Source organism: Procambarus clarkii, chromosome 83 (assembly GCF_040958095.1).
Source record: "Procambarus clarkii isolate CNS0578487 chromosome 83, FALCON_Pclarkii_2.0, whole genome shotgun sequence".
NCBI lineage: Eukaryota > Metazoa > Arthropoda > Malacostraca > Decapoda > Cambaridae > Procambarus > Procambarus clarkii.
In genome coordinates, this window is record NC_091232.1 from 12,869,645 (window position 1) to 12,891,849 (window position 22,205).

Consider the following 22,205-nt stretch of genomic DNA (forward strand, 5'->3'; position numbering starts at 1 on the left):
ACAGACGCAGACTCGTAAGTACTGAAACGTTTCAAAGCAACATTCGAGTGTAAATACAGTGAATTTTAAAGTGTAAGTGCAGTAGATGTTAGAGTATAATTTGGAAGATTTACACAAGTAATTATTGTAAATACACATGCGTCCGTACGTCTGTGTGTTGTCCAAGGATGCACGTACGTATTCGATAACCTGTGCCTGTTTAATAACGTACGTACGTAGATGTGTATGGTGGAGCACACAGGTCTAGATAGCTTTGGTTACTTGATAAAAACAGTGTTGTCTGCTTGTGGTTGGTCTGTGTGTTTCCATTTATCCATGTCCAAATATATATGTGGATGTGTTTCTGTAATATGTGTGTGTGAACTTATATTTGTTGTCGTGTGTCTGTATTGATCATATATATAAACCATTACGTTGGTTCACACTGGAGAAGAGAGTAAAAAAATTAAAATGGACACTAAAAGTAGGAACGGTATATTTCATGTAAAGATTAGTATACTTTAATGAATGTAGATAGACATTCTACTGAATTAAAAATTAGATTCATTTATTTCCTTTTGCTTTAAAAAAATTCTCGTAAGGCTCAGAGTTAGAATCTTTTTGATTGTTTCATCATGTAACTGCTATATATATATGTATATATATATATATATATATATATATATATATATATATATATATTCTTTGTCAGTATTATATATATCTCATGGCCAAGAACCTTATCTTCACTTGTCTGTTGCTCATATTTGACCAAATTAAACTTTGTGTGATGACGACATTGTCTAACGACGTCAACAGACCAAACGCCACCTTCTTCTATGTCGGTCCTTCAAGCACGATAATGCAGTAGTCATATGTGATTAGTTATCTTGCTTGAGGGACGAGTGAACGTATTCAACTGTCTCATAACCTCAACTAGAATTGTTTTTCGTCAGTCAAGTATTTCCATCAGTTTTGATTTCGTTGAAGAGAAGCAAAAGCCTTTTCTTCTACGTTCCCAGGTTTAGGAGACAACTGATGCATTAATATAATTCTAGAATCAGACTGTTTTGTTTTTAATATCTCTTGAAACAGTGAGTAAATATGGCACCAGAAGGAGGTGGAGAGACAGTCCTATTATCTTCAGTTTTCCGTTTTGCTCTCGCTCACTGGCTGCACCCTTCTCTTTCCTGTACAGATGAGACCGACAATGAGATATCTCACGATGCCCTTGTCCTCCTCATGAACGCACTCCTGCAGGACAATTCCATAGACGAGGACTTAGGTAACTACATCGCTGGGGAGGGAGACGCCTTGCACGTCCAACAGCCCCCCACAAGGGCGACAGTGGCTTCCCTCCCCACTCTTGGTGGTGTCTCCAGCCCTACAACAACAACCACCACCACTACCACCACTACCACCACTACTACCACTATGTTGCCCAACATTACCCAGACCAGAGGCATTTTTGACTTCTTGGCCAATCCCTTCGGTAAGTATCTGGATGCGGACTATGCATAGTGATCTTAGTGTATTAGAGTGGAAATGTATCAAATTATACTTCTTCGTATGCCGTTACCTGTTATTAGTTTAATATCATTCCATCCGTCTCTGTTTCTTGTACAGAATATATATATATATATATATATATATATATATATATATATATATATATATATATATATATATACATATATATATATATATATATATATATATATATATATATATATATATATATATATATATATATATATATGTGTGTGTCGTACCTAGTAGCCAGAACGCACTTCTCAGCCTACTATGCAAGGCCCGATTTGCCTAATAAGCCAAGTTTTCCTGAATTAATATATTTTCTCAAATTTTGTTCTAATGAAATGATAAAGCTACCCATGTCATTATGCATGAGGTCAATTTTTTTTTATTCGAGTTAAAATTAACGTAGATATATGACAGAACCTAACCAACCCTACCTAACCTAACCTAACCTATCTTTATAGGTTAGGTTAGGTTATGTAGCCGAAAAAGTTAGGTTAGGTTAGGTAGGTTAGGTAGTCGAAAAACAATTAATTCATGAAAACTTGGCTTATTAGGCAAATTGGGCCTTGCATAGTAGGCTGAGAAGTGCGTTCTGGCTACTAGGTACAACATATATATATATATATATATATATATATATATATATATATATATATATATATATATATATATATATATATATATATATTTGATTCACCTGGGCACTAGGAGCCTCGAACACCCGACATACAAGTCTTCTTCCTTTTCTTTAATCTTCTCAAGTGTCACCCATGTGCATCTCTGTTACATTATATAATACCTGCTAGACACATCTTGCTCTCCTCTGTATCTTAGCGGTTAATTTCTAAGTTCTCTCTCTCCAGATACGTCACAGTTTTCTTTCCTGAATAATGTGTACGGTTCTCTAAAGAGAATAAACGTCACTAACAAAGGACTGAGATTCAGGTCCCTTAGTTTGGTTTCTTTCGTGATTTTAGAAAAAAACCTTTGCAGTTTTTAATTTTGGGGGGGAGGTATTCGGTTGTCTGTTACTGCAATATAAACTGAAGCTTTTTCTGGTAAAGGTGTTGGGGTACCTATCTTGCGGATGTTATACATAAGCACTGTTCGGTCCCTGATAGACTACGCAGCACCCGTATTGTCTTACACAGGCCAAGGCAGAATTAAAAAAATAGAGCTGATACAGAACGAGGCTATGAGGATTATTCTTGGATGTCAAAGAAATGCAATGATTGAAATAATGAGAATGGAATTAAATTTACAGAGTGTGTGTGATAGAGTCCGTGACATTAACACTAGAGTATCTATTCGTTTCATGCGGAGAAAAGGAGGGGATAAGCTGTTTGAGAGCGTTCAGACCTGCTTGAGTGACGTACACACTTCCAGGAAACTGAGAGACGCTACACGAGACGATTAGCTCACGACCTCAGGGAATACGATGTACTTGACTACTGTAAACCCTCTCGACAGTGTAATATGTCTGCTCCCTGGAAAGTACAGAAAATAGACGTCGAAATTGTACCCCTCAAGGTGAAAAAGATTCATAATGAACCGGGACAATTACGGTGTTTGTATGGAAGCATGATATCTCGGTTACCAAGAGGCAACAGTTTACATGTATATTGTGACGGGTCGGTGGCGGAGGATGGCAGGGCAGGGTGTGGTGTCCTAATAAGGGAATATACTGAGTTTGGGACTGTGGACAGGATAATTGAACTCCGGCTTAGTAATTATATATCATCCACACAAGCTGAACTGCATGCCATTCTGGCGTGTTTGGAGGAAGTACGTCATGACGACAAAAATGTTTTTGTATTTGTCGATAGCCGAGGAGCACTGGAGTCCTTAAACAGTCGAAACCCAGTCTTCATGTCCATAGTTGAGGATTGAAAGAGAAGAATAACTGAGATACAGCTGAAAGGTCATAGTGTGAAATTCATGTGGATTCCATCTTATGTTGGAATAGTGCTCAACGAGGTGGCGGATGACTTGGCCAAACGTGCCACATCAAAACCACAAGTTGACATTGAATGTGAATTCACAATGAGACAAATAAGAAGCAAAATCAGAAATATTCAGGCACAGGCAGGAGTGGAGAGGAGAGAGATAATGTATGAGAGAAGTCAAACCATGCAACACTACATGTATGTGAGTCAAAACACCCATTTCACTTATGGTAAAAAGAGAAATGCTTGGAGTGACTCTGTGTACATGCGGCTCAGGCTTGGGTACAAATATTACTGGGAATATGGGATAGGTTATCTTGAGATGATTTCGGGGCTTTTTAGTGTCCCCGCGGCCCGGTCCTCGACCAGGCCTCCACCCCCAGGAAGCAGCCCGTGACAACTGACTAACACCCAGGTACCTATTTTACTGCTAGGTAACAGGGGCATAGGGTGAAAGAAACTCTGCCCATTGTTTCTCGCCGGCGCCTGGGATCGAACCCAGGACCACAGGATCACAAGTACTGCGTGCTGTCCGCTCGGCCGACCGGCTCCCTTGGTGTTCATGATAATGACACGAGGTGTAAACTATGTGGTATGTTAAGGTCTCACACCCTGGCCCATTATGTTCTTGATTGTCCGTTGATTAATGTATATAGAAACACTGAGATAAGGACTGTTCCTGAACAAATAGCCTGGATGTGTCACAACGGAAAGGTGATGATATTCTTGAGAGATATAAGAATTTTGCACCAAGACTGTAATATTTTGTTGAATTATCTGCATGTCTCTTGCAAATTGTCTATACAGTATACCTAGGTCATAAAAGTATTTGTGTGTACGTCTGATACCATACTACTTGTGAAGGAGGAAATGTATATGTTTATCTCTCAGAATGTTTGGTAATATGTTTATTGTTTGTGATGTGTGTCTATGTATGTACTAACACGTTGTACTGAACGGGGTGAGAATAGCTTGAGCTACCTCATCCCTTTGTGTGTATTTTACCTCAATAAACTTATTTCAATTTCAATTTCAATTTCAACTGAAGCTTTTGGGTTACATTGCGACCCTGCTGCCTCGTTTAGTAGCCATATCGTTATCTGGTCTAGGGTTCCTACTTTTGGATATTATGACATCATGTATTTCGTTACCTATTCATCCCCTGTTGTGTTTGTAGATGTTTGACAGCCTACATGCATTTGACGACCATCGTATTTAGTGAACTTGACGGTGAAAGGAGCCCTTTAGCTTGAAAGAGGTCGCAATTTATATGAAAATGTATTTTAGCATTTTACAATTAAGCACAGTTCTTGCTTCAACCGCAACAGCAAGTATATTGTATCAAATGTATATTAAACTGGGAGAAGTTCTTCCTGTTGTCAGTTCTTCATGATGACCTAACAGGCTTGATGTAGAATTTGCGTAGCATCAGATATTCTGAAGAAATATTCGGGATTTAACTTCATCATTCACTGTTTCATTGAGTTCTGCCATATCTGGATTTGACTGTTGGTGGTTTAGTCTTCTTGAGGACAACCATCATCGTGTCCACGCTGACTGAACTTTGGAATTGCTCTGCGTTAAGCATTTTACTAGTGTTACAATGACTTTCTTATGGGTGGGTCTTCACAAGCTGGTTTGATTCTGCAAGTCAAATTTATTGAACAGAAAGATACTTTTGCGGGTTTCAAAGGAGACTGCGCTCGCTTGCACCGCGGGAGGATTATTTAGGCCACCTCAGTAGTCTCCTGGGAAGCTTGCAAGCATTATTTAGACCAGAAAATATCCCCCAAGACTAAAATAAACCCTTAGTGTATATACACCGATAAATACGGTTAACCTCTCGCTGTATATATCCCTAGACTTTAATCCTATTCCTGGAAGATTATGCAGTATCAAAAGACACTGGTTATGTGTATACCTTGACTCGTGGGTGTACCTTACCTGGTTGATACCTAGTTGATACCTGGTTGATACCTGGTTGATGCCTGGTTGATACCTGGTTGATGCCTGGTTGATGGGGTTCTGGGAGTTCTTCTACTCCCCAAGCCCGGCCTGAGGCCAGGCTTGACTTGTGAGAGTTTGGTCCACCAGACTGTTGCTTGGAGAGGCCTGCAGGCCCACATACCCACCACAGCCCGGTTGGTTTGGCACTCTTTGAAGGAAACAATTTAGTTTCCTCTTGAAGATGTCCACGGTTGTTCCTGTAATATTTCTGATGCTCGCTGGTAGGACGTTGAACAACCGTGGACCTCTGATGTTCATACATCAGTGGTTCATATACGTCGCCAATTACTTATGATGTTACGACTCCAGAGCACAGAGTTAATGAGCTCAGGGGATATTATCTGATGTATAAAGCAAGAAATAATTTCAAACTTTCTGATCTGCGCTGTAGATAAAAGGGTTTTCTATACAGTAATTTCATATAGAATAGTCTACGCACAAGAGCCGTGTCGCCCGTAATAGAAAACGTGAAAACAAACAGTAAGAGAAAATGATATAGAATGAGTTTTATAGGGATAACCTTATTATTTATTTTACATTCCATTGGCAGAAGTAAATAAATAAAATAGTGTATAACGTGTCGAGAAAAAAAGCTCTTAATCACATTGCCGAACTTCGCCTAACCGTGGTAGACAGTCTTCATATGTGGTCACCCATCCAGTTACTGGCTATAATTGATATAACCTAACGGAGTGACGGTCACATGAAATGCAACGAATAATTACCATGTCGTTATGTCACTTAGATTAAACATTTCTTTCTTTCCAGTATTTAGATAGGTGAACACATAAACAAATCAGCCTTAGTAATGGGGACTAAGCCACTAGTAAAACCACTAGTACGCTGCGTGTACTAGTGGCTTTACAAGATTGTAATTACCATATTATGTATCCTCACATTCCCAATGTACCTTCTTGTATATGCATAAATAAATAAATAAATAAATAAATAAATAAATACAGTGTTCCCTGATTGTGCCCATGGCACCTCTGCTCATGGGTATACTCTGACTCGTGGCTTGTCGAAGTCCCCATTACTAAGGCTGATTTGTTTATGTGTTCACCTATCCAAATACTGGAAAGAAAGAAATGTTTAACCTGAGTGACATAACGACATGGTAATTATCCGTTGCATTTCATGTGACCGTCACTCCGTTAGGTTATATCAAAGGTTATATCAATTATAGCCAGTAACTGGATGGGTGACCACATATGAAGACTGTCTACCACGGTTAGGCGAAGTTCGGCAATGTGATTAAGAGCTTTTTTTCTCGACACGTTATACGCTATTTTATTTATTTACTTCTGCCAATGGAATGTAAAATATATAATAAGGTTAGCCCTATAAAACTCATTCTATATCGTTTTCTTTGACTCTTTGTTTTTACGTTTTCTATTATCGGTGACACGGCTCTTGTGCGTGAACTATTCTATATGAAATTACTGTATAGAAAACCCTTTTATCTACAGCGCAGATCAGAAAGTTTAAAATTATTTCTTGCTTTATACATCAGATAATATCCCCTGAGCTCATTAACTCTGTGCTCTGGAGTCGTAACATCATAAGTAATTGACGACGTATACCATGGCTCATAAATGAGGACCGGATACTATGGAACCTAATTGTATCTGATGCATTTGTTCACCTAGCAATAAAGAGGGTTCCGGGAGTTAGGAAACTATTGTGTATGGTCAGCAGTTGACCTATAGAAACCATGATAAACCTACGTACAGGCTTCCTGCCTTCGATAACGAGACTTAAAGGCTTCAGCAACCCGTCCTCGACTCAAGTTCATTACATCCAGCGGTCGACCCCACAGACGCATTCATAAATTTTTACATGCTGTTCATTCAAAACGAGAATTTTCTCAAATATATATTAATAATATAATATATTAGCATATTGTGCATATATAGGCATAGGTTTGGTTAGGTGTTTAGGTTCTATTGACGAATATTTGTATTTGTAGTACGTGGGTGAAGCATTTATAGCGTTGTGGTTCGAACAAAAATTCGCCAGTGAAGAGCTTGTTCAGGAAGTGTTCGAACGAAATCAGTTGTGAGTCGTGTGTAAACCGTTTTTCATTCATAAACAGCGGGTTTGGCGGGTGGTTACCTTACCTTGCCTTGAGTAAGGTAAGGAACAGTTACACATGCATGCGGTATAAGAGAGGTGGCACGGGAATGAATAGCCCGTAAGGTGAATTATATTATATATTGTTTATTTATATAACATACGCTGTTCTTTTCATCTGACTTTGATAAAGTAATCACTGCATCATTATGAATTAAGAGTTGTCTAGCCCGTACCCCTCAGCCTCAGTGAGCTAACTTGGAACACTATTAAATATTTATTCCAACTTTGTTTACACAGTTGGTCCAGGTGGATTGTGTGTGTCTTAAGCCAATATGTTTTTATTCTTGTGAAGTCCCTGAGTCTTGGTGGCGCCCTCTCTGGTCAAGGGCAGGGTTTTGTCCATGAAGTCATTCATTCACTTATTATCCAAACCCAGCGGTGCTTGAGTGAGAAAGTGACACACGTAGGTTGTTCTTGTTATAGATTCAGCTACTGGGAACAAAACGTTCCAAGTAGCACGGGCTATGGTGAGCCCGTAGTGGACTTACCTGGCACAGGAGTGGGACTGTAACTTACAAAACAAAATACAAAGTACAATTATTTATTCAGTTAAAATACATACATACAACGTGAGATACAAAAGTTCATGGATTTATAGATGGAGAGAGTACATACAATGCCACACGTAGCCACTTGTGCCACACGTAGGTAAAATTAACTTGTTATGGATCGCGCACCCGTTCAGTGGGCGACGGTAGAAGAATTAGTCAAATTAAGACCTAATGAAATATATCGGCATATTATAATCCCCAATTATGCCAGCTTTAAGTTGTGCTAGAGTATATAATAATAAAGTATAATTGTACTAATCATATCCTCTAGAAGATGTAATTAGCACTACCTAATACTGGCATAATTGGAGAGTATAATATGCTGATATATGCTAATATAAAATTTAGATTCCTTAGTATCTGATCGATATTATATTACTTAATGAGACGGAATCTTCGAAGGTTCGCTCATTATTCACGGCAAAGGTTTAACGTTTTTATTTACGAATAGTGACAGTAATATTTTCATTCCCATTACCTAAGTGAAAAGAATTTATTATCTTGTCGTCGCAAGGTAATATAATACTCCCAGAAAGCATGAGATAAATGACCCACATCTTTCGAAGCTGAAGTTACTCGTACTCAAGAAATGAGTCCAACCAGGGTTCAGAGGCCGTCAGAGCAGTAGTCGTTGTCCTGGTCAGTTAGCTGGTGGATGGTGGTCTGTGATGGTGGTTTGAGTTCCGTCCAACGGGGCCAGATTCACGAAGCAGTTAGGCAAGTACTTAAAAACGTGTACATCTTTCCTCAATCTTTGACGGCATTGGTTACCTGTATTAAACAGTTTACAAGAATGAAAACTTCCTAATCAACTTTTGCTATTGTTATAAACAGCCTCCTGGTGCTTCGGAGCTTAATATTTAATAATTATAAACAATGCCGCCAAAAATTGAGAAAAGATTTACAGGTTCGTAAGTGTTTACGTAACTGCTTCGTGAATCTGGCTCCATAACAAGGCCGGCTCCCACGAATGAAGGACAGAGGAGTGTGTAACGCTTAACGTCATGTTCTTGTTCATCTTCTACGTTATCTACCTGCTGGTAGCTCACCCGTTTCATCAGGTGTTATATTCAGCCTTTCTTGCCTGGGTATGTACACTGTGGCATCCCTCACCATCTCAGTCTTTGGATGTAATTAGGTCAGTATGTTTACGATATTTTGGAAATCAATTCTTTTGTAGTTTACTAGATCTTCGGTGTAACATTCCGTTGTTGATGTTATAGATTCAGCTACTCTGAACAAGTTCCAAGTAGCACGGGCTATGGTGAGCCCGTAGTAGACTGGCACAGGAGCGGGTCTAACATTCCAATCGTTAGTCTCTGGTTGTGTCTGCCGCTGTTAACTGCATTAATGCGATATGTTACTCAAGAGTTTCATAATAATACGCATAATGTATTTGACATATATAAACGAGACAAGCTATAATAGGTAACCAATTGTTCACATATATAGCTATAGTTTAACCCTGGAGTTGGAAATTATAGAAGACGGGTTGTGTGTCCGTGTGCGCCAAGTTAGGTAATTAAATTTAAAACTTTCGACGACAAGGCAATTCTCAGAAAAGATCGCTAAGCCAGAGTGCCTCTGTAGATCATGAAGATGTTCGGGTTCTGGGAAGTTCTGTATGAATATATATAAATCTCCTCTTTGCCACTTTAGTGTTGGCCGTAATACCTATTGACCTTTGGAAGGTAATAAAGGCCACCACAAGTCCTTATACTGACCAGTAGGAATACTTTAGTCCTGAACATAGTCCAGAATTGCAGTAAACTTCTGTTTACACTGAAGCGAGGATATATATCTGTGTATACATGTTCCTATTTAAGAACATAAGAACAAAGGCAACTGCAGAAGGCCTGTTGGCCCATACGAGGCAGCTCCTATTTATAACCACCCAATCCCACTCATATACATGTCCAAACCCATGCTTGAAACAATCGAGGGACCCCACCTCCACAATGTTACGCGGCAATGTCGTAACGGCAATGTTACGCTATTTTGTCGCCTCTGGTCATGGTTTTACGAATTTATCAGTTCATTTGGTCAAGCATGTAACAGGCATAGTTTTATCGTTAAGGCTGCGGGAGTCCCAAAAATATCAGTTATTATTTCAGTAATTTATAATAAAATAATGTAAATATTAAGCTCTAGTATAAGACTCCCAGGGTGTATTAAGTAGGTGTATTGGTTTTGTATTAACACACAGATGGGCGGGGCTTTTAAAGAAGTGGGCTTCGAACTCCAGGAAAGTAGGCGAAGAATTGTTCGAGGAAAGTTCGAGCGTAAGCATTTGCGAGTTGTGTAGTAGCAGCCAGTCCTCGTGAACAGTGCCAAGTGCTCGGTAACACGGCCGGCAGCACCCACCCCCCCTCCCTCTCTTCTCCCACCCCCCCTCCCTCTCTTCTCCCACCCCTTCCCCGCCCTCCCTCCCTCTCTTCTTCCCACCCTCCCTCCCTCTCTTCTCCCCCCCCCCCTCCCTTCTCCCCCCCCCCTCCCTCCCTCTCTTCTCCCCCCCCCTCCCTCTCTTCTCCAACCCTCCCTCCTTCCCCCCTCCCATTCTCCCCCCCCTTCTCCCCCCCCCATTCTCCCTTCTCCCCCTCCCCCCAATTATGGCTAAAACCTACTTTTACGTCTTTGTCTCGTCCGATCCTTCGTTCACTTTATATGCTGGAAGTGCACTGTTATCAGGCCGGTCCTCAACACCTCGCTCGTTAATGCAGGCGCCAAACCACCTATTTATGAATTAAAAGATAGATATTACACGCGACTCTAAAACTGATGTATATATTTTTTTTTCGAGCAGTGATTAGTTCGCGTCCTCTGCTCGAATTGCACCTCAGTAATGGCTTCATCCACATACAGCAAATGCAAGCCAAAAAACCTAAGTTAGGCCTAACTATTCAACACCTTTTAATGTGTAATAATACCTTTCATATTTGAGAGAATAAAAATTTTGAGTACGCAGTACAATAAAAATTGATGACTGCTTCTCTGGGTTCGACCCTGGCCTGAGGACAGGGCGACTGCTATATCTTGAGGTTATCTTGAGATGATTTCGGGGCTTTAGTGTCCCCGCGGCCCGGTCCTCGACCAGGCCTCCACCAGGCCTCCACCCCTAGGAAGCAGCCCGTGACAGCTGACTAACACCCAGGTACCTATTTTACTGCTAGGTAACGGGGGCACAGGGTGAAAGAAACTCTGCCCATTGTTTCTCGCCGGCGCCCGGGATCGACCCCGGGACCACAGGATCACAAGTCCAGCGTGCTGTCCGCTCGGCCGACCGGCTCCCCAATATGCTTCACTCCCTCGTTCAACTCGTCCTCCAAACAAAGAACCAAAGTCCATTCCATGCACTCGCCAAACCCGCTGTTTTTGAATGGAAAACGGTTTACACACGACTTGCAACTGATTTTGTTCGAACACTTCCGGAACAAGTGCTTCACTGATGAATTTTGTTCGAACCACAACACTGTAAATGCTTCACCCACGTACTACAAATGCAACAGCCCGTCCTCCAAACAAAGATCCAAAAGTGATTCCATGCACCCGCCAAACCCCCTGTTTATGAATGAAAAGCGGTTTACACACGACTCACAACTGCTGACGTTCGAACATATCCGGAACAAGTGTTTCACTGACGAATTTTGTTAGAATCACAACGCTATAAATGCTTCACCTACGTACTACAAATACAAATAATCGCCAACAGAACCTAAACACCTAACCCAACCTAACCTATGCCTATATATGCACAATATGATAATATATTATAATATTAATTTATACTTGAGAAAATTCCCGTTTTGAATGAACAGCATATTAAAATTTATGAATGCGTCTGTGGGGTCGACCGCTGGATGTAATGGACTTGAGTCGAGGACGGGTTGAATGCAAATAATCGCCAACAGAACCTAACCTATGCCTATATATGCACAATATGATATTATATTATAATGTTAATTTATATTTAAGAAAATCCTGTTTTGAATGAATAGCATGTTAAAATTTGAGTGCGTCTGTGGGGTCGACCGCTGGATGGAATGGACTTGAGTCCAGGACGGGTTGGCAAACGCTTCAACTACGAACTTCAAATACAGATAATAGCCAACAGAACCTAAACACTAAATGTTACACACGCATACCTATACATTAAACTTTAAAAAATATGAATTTATATTTGAGAATATTCCTGTTTTTTAATTCACTACATTAAAATTTATGAAGTCGTCGTGGTGGACAACTTTCGCTTTATAACGAGCCTTGCCTGAGGAAAGGTAGTTTTCTATAATCTTCACTCGATGCAAGCACAAATTTTTCCCAACAGGAACAGCTTAATTATTATACATTAATTTGCATACGGGAGAAAACAGTTTCTAGTCACACAGAACGTTAGAATTCCTGAATGCGTTTTTGGGGTCGACCGCAGTTGGGACGACCATATTTCTCATTGCCCTTAATTTAGTATACACGTCTGTGTATTCGCACTGTGTATTCGTAATAGATGTTCCCTCGCGTGTTAGCCGATATATACACCGTAGTGTATGTGTGCGCGCCCAGCTCCTCGGTGTATATTCACTGAGATCTTAGTTTAGTCCAGGACTATGTACAGGGCAATAGTGCATCTGTGTTGTACGTTAATACTTGTAGTTACCACAGATACAACGCGGTCTGGCAGGTGTAATACTATCTTCATATGTTTTCATCAAGTATCGGTAATAAATTATTTTTCTTTACTGCACGTTTAATTGCTGTTTATTTCGTATTTTGATGTTCTTGGATGAACTTGCTTGGTTTGCTTGGAAAAAAAAAGTAATTTTCCACCTTTTTAACGTTATTGCTTTCTCGAAAAATTAAGTTAAAATACACATTTAAAAGGCATTTTTGGCCTCCGTCAAATTTTGCTTTTAATACTGAAAACTTCATATTATTAATAAGTGATATTTAGCTATGTGTAGAGATGTGAACCCTGAAGATATGACACCAATTCTGAAGAAACTTAAGTATCTCACTTAAGGGTTGAACCGTGACGAGGGTTCGAACCCTCGTCACGGCCCTTGAGGATTTGTTCATTAAACTTGAGTATCTTGTACGGTTGAAAGAATATAGGTTAGTATAACATTGGCTCAGTCTCAAATACCCCGGTTTACTCGGCTTTAAACATGTTTATTGAGTTACGTTGATATATTGTGTTGCTTTCCATTACTAAACTGTGTTACAACAGATCAGCTGGTGCAACATGTTTGTTGACACGAACAGCTGGAGGAACGTGACGTCATATGTAAACAATACGCACATGAGCCCCTCTTTCACTGGTGTGTGTGTGTGTGTACTCACCTAATTGTACTCGCCTAATTGTGCTTGCGGGGGTTGAGCTTTGGCTCTTTGGTCCCGCCTCTCAACCGTCAATCAACTGGTGTACAGATTCCTGAGCCTACTGGGCTCTATCATATCTACATTTGAAACTGTGTATGGAGTCAGCCTCCACCACATCACTGCCTAATGCATTCCATTTACTAACTGACACTGAAAAAGTTCTTTCTAACGTCTCTGTGGCTCATTTGGGTACTCAGCTTCCACCTGTGTCCCCTTGTTCGCGTCCCACCAGTGTTGAATAGTTCATCCTTGTTTACCCGGTCGATTCCCCTGAGGATTTTGTAGGTTGTGATCATGTCCCCCCTTACTCTTCTGTCTTCCAGTGTCGTAAGGTGCATTTCCCGTAGCCTTTCCTCATAACTCATGCCTCTTAGTTCAGGGACTAGCCTAGTAGCATACCTTTGGACTTTTTCCAGCTTCGTCTTGTGCTTGACAAGGTACGGGCTCCATGCTGGGGCCGCATACTCCAGGATTGGTCTTACATATGTGGTGTACAAGAGTCTGAATCATTCCTTACACAGGTTCCTGAACGCCGTTCTGATGTTAGCCAGCCTCGCATATGCCGCAGACGTTATTCTCTTTATGTGGGCTTCAGGAGACAGGTTTGGTGTGATATCAACTCCTAGATCTTTTCTCTGTCTGTTTCATTAAGTACTTCATCTCCTATTCTGTATCCTGTGCCTGGCCTCCTGTTTCCGCTGCCTAGTTTCATTACTTTGCATTTACTCGGGTTGAACTTCAACAGCCATTTGTTGGACCATTCACTCAGTCTATCCAGGTCATCTTGTAGCCTCCTACTATCATCCTCTGTTTCAATCTTCCTCATAATTTTTGCATCGTCGGCAAACATTGAGAGGAACGAATCTATACCCTCTGGGAGATCCAGAAACAGTATAGGTCCAAGGATTGACCCCTGCGGGACTCCACTTGTAACGTCTCGCCAATCTGAGACCTCACCCCTCAGACTCGTTGTCTCCTGTTGCTTAGGTACTCCTCTATCCACCGGAGTACCTTCCCTTTCACTCCAGCCTGCGTCTCCAACTTTCGCACTAGCCTCTTGTGTGGCACTGTATCAAAGGCTTTCTGACAATCCAAAAATATGCAGTCTGCCCACCCTTCTCTTTCTTGCCTTATTTTTGTTGCCTGGTCGTAGAATTCAAGTAACCCTGTGAGGCAGGACCTGCCATCCCTGAACCCATGTTGATGCTGTGTTACAAAGTTCCTTCGCTCCAGATGCTCCACTAGTTTTTTTCGCACAATCTTCTCCATCAGCTTGCATGGTATGCAGGTTAGGGACACTGGCCTGTAATTCAGTGCCTCCTGTACTCGCCTAGTTGTGTTTCCGGGGGTTGAGCTCTGGCTCTTTGGTCCCGCCTCTCAACCGTAATGGGAGAATCGAAGCGAAGTGTGTGTGTGTGTGTGTTTGTGTGTGTGTGTGTTTGTGTGTGTGTGTTTGTGTGTGTGTGTTTGTGTGTGTGTGTGTGTGTGTGAGATACTCTACACTCCCCACCAGTTACCCCTCCCACTCTTTCTCTCCATGTTGCTTTCTCCCATATCTCTTAGTGTTTTATATCCTGCCCCCCCCCCCCTCCCTATCTCTTTTGATGTCTCGTCTACTCCCCAACTATCTCTTTTTGTATCTCCCCTCCTCCTCCCCCATCTCATTTGGTATCTCCTCTTCCCCCCCCCCCATCTCTTTTGGTATCTCCTCTCCCCCCTCCCATCTCTTTTGGCATCTCCTCTCACCACCCTCTCCCCCCCCCCGTCTCCCACTCCCTCCTCTCTTGGAGTCTTCCCTCTCCCTCCGTCCTCCTCAGACTAGCCACCATCTTGACCGTCCATGCTGGTGGTGGTGTCCTTTCACTTGGGACGGGAGCGGAGAGGCCGGGAGCGCGGGGGGTACGCTCTGCTGGAGCTGTAAAAACGGTTAACGGTGTGGCAAGTGTGGCGGTGGTTCTCTGTGGGGGCGGCCCACCCCATGTTTGGCGGGGCGGGGGGGGGGAGGGAGGGAGGGGCGTGGGGGGAGGGGCGTCGTGTGCTTATACCTTATAGAAGCACTATAGGTTAAATAAGTTGTTCAATTGCATATCGTATGCAATTAACTAGTTTTTCTCCCCTTCCCCCTCGTGTTATTCTCCCACTCCATCAGGCATGTCTCCCACTCCATCAGGCATGTCTCCCACTCCATCAGGCATGTCTCCCACTCCATCAGGCATGTCTCCCACTCCATCAGGCATGTCTCCCACTCCATCAGGCATGTCTCCCACTCCATCAGGCATGTCTCCCACTCCATCAGGCATGTCTCCCACTCCATCAGGCATGTCTCCCACTCCATCAGGCATGTCTCCCACTCCATCAGGCATGTCTCCCACTCCATCAGGCATGTCTCCCACTCCATCAGGCATGTCTCCCACTCCATCAGGCATGTCTCCCACTCCATCAGGCATGTCTCCCACTCCATCAGGCATGTCTCCCACTCCATCAGGCATGTCTCCCACTCCATCAGGCATGTCTCCCACTCCATCAGGCATGTCTCCCACTCCATCAGGCATGTCTCCCACTCCATCAGGCATGTCTCCCACTCCATCAGGCATGTCTCCCACTCCATCAGGCATGTCTCCCACTCCATCAGGCATGTCTCCCACTCCATCAGGCATGTCTCCCACTCCATCAGGCATGTCTCCCACTCCATCAGGCATGTCTCCCACTCCATCAGGCATGTCTCCCACTCCATCAGGCATGTCTCCCACTCCATCAGGCATGTCTCCCACTCCATCAGGCATGTCTCCCACTCCATCAGGCATGTCTCCCACTCCATCAGGCATGTCTCCCACTCCATCAGGCATGTCTCCCACTCCATCAGGCATGTCTCCCACTCCATCAGGCATGTCTCTCATTTCCCCCTCTTAAACGTCTATCTCCCCCTAATTTGTCGTCTTCTTCCCCCTCATGTTCTTCACCCCGCCCCATGTCTTTCCCGTCTCCGTGTGTGTCTCCCCTGTGCTCTCTGCCTCTCTGTATTTCCCTTTTTTTCCCCTTCTTTCCTCTGCATTCTCCCATTTTCTTCTAACTACAGAGTTGATGAAGAGGGATTATATACATGGTGAACGCCACCATAACCGAGCCAGACCACGAGAGACTCGGGTTGATACTGACGGTGGTTGCTGGCTGCCCCTAAAACTCTCCCCTGCAACAATGGTCTTTTACGTTCCGTGTTTGAGTCACATTCAGGTCCGGAACGTCCACTGCAACGGTTACCAGTTCCTTCTCTCTCAATATGTCTGCGAAACGTTATTTCTCGACAAATTAACGTTTTGCTTTATAATTAGTACAGTAACAAAATTTTCCAAACACAATAGCAGCACTCGTGTTTTAAAATATATTTATTTTAAGTCAATCTAAATTGGTCAAGACGTATCACGCAGTTGGAGAGAAATGATTTTCGACAGACATTGTGTGCTGTACCAGCGTATGGCGGGTCCACGTGCATCTAGGGTTATAATATTTAGCAGTCTCCGTGGTGTAGTGGTAAGACACTCGCCTGGCGTTCCGCGAGCGCTATGTCATGGGTTCGTATCCTGGCCGGGGAGGATTTACTGGGCGCAATTCCTTAACTGTAGCCTCTGTTTAACACAACAGTAAAATGTGTACTTGGATGAAAAAACGATTCTTCGCGGCGGGGGATCGTATTCCAGGGACCATAGGATTAAGGACTTGCCCGAAACGCTACGCGTACTAGTGGCTGTACAAGAATGTAACAACTCTTGTATATATCTCAAAAAAAAAAAAAAAAAAAAAAAAAAAAATCTCAATTTCGCTCCTCCTCTGTTGACTCTTGTGTCGCCACCGTTGTGACATAAAAAACAGCTACAACAATGGCCCGTTGACACAATGGCACACAACCAGGCGGTACTCTGGCCGCGGCCTTGAAAACGTGAAAGGAGGGTCAGCTGCGACCGTAAGAATCGGACCTTTCTACCGGAAATTCTTCGACAGTAATTAAGCCCCTTCTCTTTATATGATCTCAAGATCTCTCGGAATGTCCTATCGTACACACGGACTTCTTTCTAGCCAGTATATGAGAATAACATTTATATGGGGAGGAAGTAAGTTCGCATAGAGGCGGCGGGCAGCGGAGTGTATTGTCGCAAGTGAAAGTTTGTGTTGCCCCTCCACCCACTGCTGCACCACCACCACAAGTTATTATCGTGATCGACGCTCCTACTGGGTGTTGTAACGCTACTCTTGTGTTGAGACGACAGTATTGGTACCAATACAAATTAAGAGACGAAAACCTTGAAGCATTGGAAAGGTGACGCAAGACTACGTGGCACCGCGAGCGTGGCGGCGACTGGCGACTGGCAACAGGCGAAGGGGAGGGTGGTGGCGAGGCCGGGCTGTGAGTGCCGAACTACTGCTCCCAGTCACCAACAGTGCGCTGTCGAGAAGAGAACCCGGCTCCCGACCCCTTCTTCCCCCCTCTCGCACCTGACGTCCACTGCAGAGTCCTCGGGATGAGAGGCGTTAAGCATTTTACCGTCCGAGTCAAACATGGTTTAAATGTTTGATACTGGAACTTCTGGAAGGTGGAGGAGTACCGGACACTTCTGGAATAGCTCTAAATTTTCATTATAATCAGTGTTCAGGTTTCCCATATAAGCCATTTTCAGGAGATTAACTCCTTAAAGATATTGCTATTGAAATTATTATATACATGATAGCTGAACAAATTTAAATCGTATGTTGGACCTTCGAATGTGATAGAATAGTCCCTCATAGAATATGCGGATCCAGAGACAATAGCCCTTTAGTCTCTATTACCTATGTCGTCCGTCAGCCCTCCCTGTCCCCGACATTAACGAAGAGATGCAGCACCGGTTTTCGGTTTAGCATTGTGAAATCCCTGCGAATCCTCACACGTGATAATGAAGCGTCTGGTGGTGTCAGCCATCTTGGTCGTATGCGGCCTGCCACGGTCGTCTCCTGATCCCCAACAGAAGTTCCCGGACGATTTTTACAGCGAGACGAGCACCACCTCCATCCCTGGGCCCTTCGGTGAGGACCTCGTCGACAGCTTAGAAGTTAGTCACCCCACCGACTCTCCCGTTCCTCCAGGGTCTCAAGACTTCTTAGGGCCTCTTGACTCAGGCTCCGGCAACGCTCCCCAACACAGTAATGTCGACCTCAGACTCTTGTATAACATGATGCTGAACGACTCGCATCCTTCTGGATTGAAACACAACGGAAACAGAGGTGTGGACACTGTGCTTGTACAGAAGGATACGGGTGGGCTGGCAGCATGTGACCTGACCTTGGCCTTAGCACAAACGACTTTGCCTACTCTTGAGGATGTTTATATTCCTGGTAGCATGTGGGGTGATTTTTGCTGTTTCTCTGTTGTGGCGTGTGTTAAAAAATGAATGGAAAAATGTTCAGTGTTTTGCAGAACTTTGCTATATTACCCGACTGTTTATTTTTCGCACTGTCCTTGCCAACATCAGCACGGCCCCCTCGCCCAGCATACTTGTCTTCACCATACCCACTCCACTTGCACTATCGTATTGACGCTATACACTATTCATATTACCAGCAAGCTCTATCGGCCTACTATCCCAAATCATCATCATTTACACTTAGATTATTGCTCACCATCCTTAACGTAAACTATTAAAATCTGACCAGTGTCAGATTCAATGCATGTTCGTTTCATAAGCAAAGCTGGACAATGCAGTCTTGTCCCACATCGCACCAACATCATCATAAACACTGCGACCAAAACTCCTTTACAGCACTTCCTAAACATTTCCCGCTCGTTGGTGAAACACCTACCCAAGTTCTTTGCCTAACGCCTCATTTAGTACACTTCAAATCCATTAAATGAGTATTATGTTAACAACGAAAGTTAATCACACCCAGCTCTATCCACACAGTTAATTACTCATGCTAATTGCTTCCCGTCTCTCCCACAGCTATCCCGCAGAAGTGCTGGTACAAAAGTAATCAGTATGACTGCGGACTATCGGTTTCCTGTGTGTTCCAGGGCTCTAAACCCATCGATTTGTGCTCCGGGGGCATGATATGGTCATGCTGTGTGCCCCGAAACAAGGTAGATGCGGTCGACGACAATCTTGGAGCCATCGGTAATGACGTCAGTAAGTATAACACATTTCTTGTTGCACTTTGGAACCCCAGTTATTCTACCTCGTCATTGCCTAGAAACCATATGATTCCCCGTTTCTCATCTTGTACACCTTATTGAACACAAAGGTGCTTCTCGGTGTTTTATACACCAAGTTTGATTTGTCTTGGCCTTTGGTACTTAGACTGAAGTCCACTTGCTGGTTGGTCACTACAATCTGGGTGAGGCCTGATCACATCCATGGTTAATTGACCGTAAGTCCAACACCAAACTAAGCAAAGTTGTTTTATATTTAACAATAATAACCCAGTGTTTTACCCTTTTGATACGCAGAAAATTTACTTTTTTGTTATAAGGTATGTGGTGTTCACCGTGATTACATGAAGATATATGCAGAACTGTCAGCAAGGCAAAATAATTAAATATAGGAGAGTGTCATTAATGGGACGGCGTAGTGTGTGTCGTGCATTACCCCTCAACCACAAATGTCTACATTTCCTACTGCTCAGTTGATTTTAAATACACTAGGTCCATTTTCCTTATATATCAAGTAAGGAATGCTGTCACAATAATGTTATATTTAATAGGATGTGTATACCCGCTGTATTTTACTTTCTCTTATGATAAACTTCTCGTTTCCTTGGCACTGTAACAACGGATGTGTGACGACAATACTTCCCCCAGTCCACTCGTGCATCACAGGCCACACAGTCAACGTTATCTCCTCTCTAGTTAATATATTGATGCCTGCAAGCCTTCAGACTCTTAAGGTTCCCATCCAAAGAAGTCTTCACTCATCTCTTTGCTGACTAAAAGTCCACTGTCGAGCACAACTAATTATTATTATTATTAACACATTTCCTGTATCTTTCCCAATAGTATCAGGATTTTAGTGTTTCATACGGCTTTTTTTTATTATTTCTTATGTACTCACAATTAATTCTTTGGACACTTAATTTACTATACTGCCAATTGTTGAATTTTTAAAGTATTCCATCATTGGTAAAGTAAAATTAGTGAAAGATCGCTTGTTTAAATTAGTGTATTTCTAGGGTGTCCTAATTACTAACATTTGATTTAATAAATACTAATTCAAATTGAACGCCAAATAGCACTCTAATACTACTTATCTGTTGAAATAGTGTTGTACTAATAAGTTTTCAGTTTATTGTATGAAAGTATGATCAGAGGGTATGATAGTTAATATTTGTTCATGCTTAGCAATGAAAGTTTCATGCAATTAAATCTCGGCTATATGAGTTATGGGAACTTTGAAGTATGTTAATGAATTCAAGGTCTCTAGAACAATAATTTAGGAGTGGACCATTAAGACGATCTCGTGTGAGCAGCGGCCGTCTGTGGTATATTTATAAGCGTACAAGGAAGGTGGAAGTGAAGTAGTGTGCTTGGCAGAGTTGTGTGAATGGGAAGGTTGTATTTTATGTTGTGACCCCTGGGTCATTGACGCCGGAGGCTGATGAGAGTAAATAGAAGAGTGCACTGATGTATTTTGATGTGGATGTATGTAAATGTTAATTGTGAATATGTAGGTGGGGTGACCCCGCCCCACTGGGCGTTTATGACTGCTAGACAGTTTGTTTTAAAGTATATTGTAAACGCCACAGAACACCTCCCCTCCCCCCCCCCTGTTCCCCCTCCCCCCTGTTCCCACCTCCCCCTCCCCCTGTTCCCACATCCCCCCCCCCTGTTCCCACCTTCTCATTGCCCCTTTTCTTATTCCTTTCCATTTCCCTCCTTTCCCACTTCCTTCCCCTCATTACTCCCTCCTCCCAATCCTCGTCCCACTCCCACTCCATCCCATCTCCCCTCCCCCACCCCCCCCCTTTTCGTGGTGGATGAGTAGCTATTTGGAGTATTTTCGGGGTATTACTTTCGTGTATACTAATTTCTGAATTGTGTAGCTGTAAACTGTGTAAACCTTATAACTGGGTAACCCAAACAGGTCATAGAGTAGCTGCATGTTGCCCGCTTTCTTTAGCATATAACAGCGTAATTCTACACTTCCTTCGATCACCCACTTACCGTCATTCGCTCTCATCAGGTCCCCATCAGTTCTTCAGCGAGTCCAGCCGCCCCAGCTCCTCCTTCAACCATCACAGCAATCGACCCCTTGACAGACCCTCACACTTTGATTCTGACTTTGAAAACGACGATGATAGCTTTTTCCCCAATACACACAGACCCTCTTCTATTCTCAGACCACACCGGCCTAACGATAGACCTCACAGACCGCCCCATAGACCACCGCGGCCGCCCCCTTTCCGTCGACCAGAAACTGCGAGACCTATTCTCGACTTCGACGATAATTTTAGTAGTTTTAATCGGCCGCAAAATACCTTTAATCACTTTGACTCGTTTGACAACCGACCTCTCGACTTCCCACGCCCTGGATCGAGTCGTCCACGTCCACCATTTTTGCCTGCTGGTCCTACCGGGTCTGCTGTTAATCCTAATGGTATGGAAAGAGCTGTTCAGTGTTTTATATCGGCTGCCTGTCTTCTTGTGTCTGGGGGG

General features: G+C 42.9%; 1 protein-coding gene across 3 annotated transcripts in view; it reads left to right on the forward strand.

Annotated features, from left to right (window-relative positions):
* The window catches only part of LOC123768634 (serine proteinase stubble), a 59,813-nt gene that overhangs the window by 3,276 nt on the left and 34,332 nt on the right, over window positions 1-22,205 (forward strand). For 2 of the 3 annotated variants that reach the window (XM_069316426.1, XM_045759258.2), the window contains exons 2-4: window positions 1,178-1,471; window positions 19,501-19,683; window positions 21,733-22,146. In XM_069316426.1, coding sequence (XP_069172527.1) covers window positions 1,178-1,471; window positions 19,501-19,683; window positions 21,733-22,146 — 891 coding nt within the window. The remainder of the gene's footprint in view (window positions 1-1,177; window positions 1,472-19,500; window positions 19,684-21,732; window positions 22,147-22,205) is intronic. The other variant, XM_045759259.2, reaches the window with a different exon arrangement.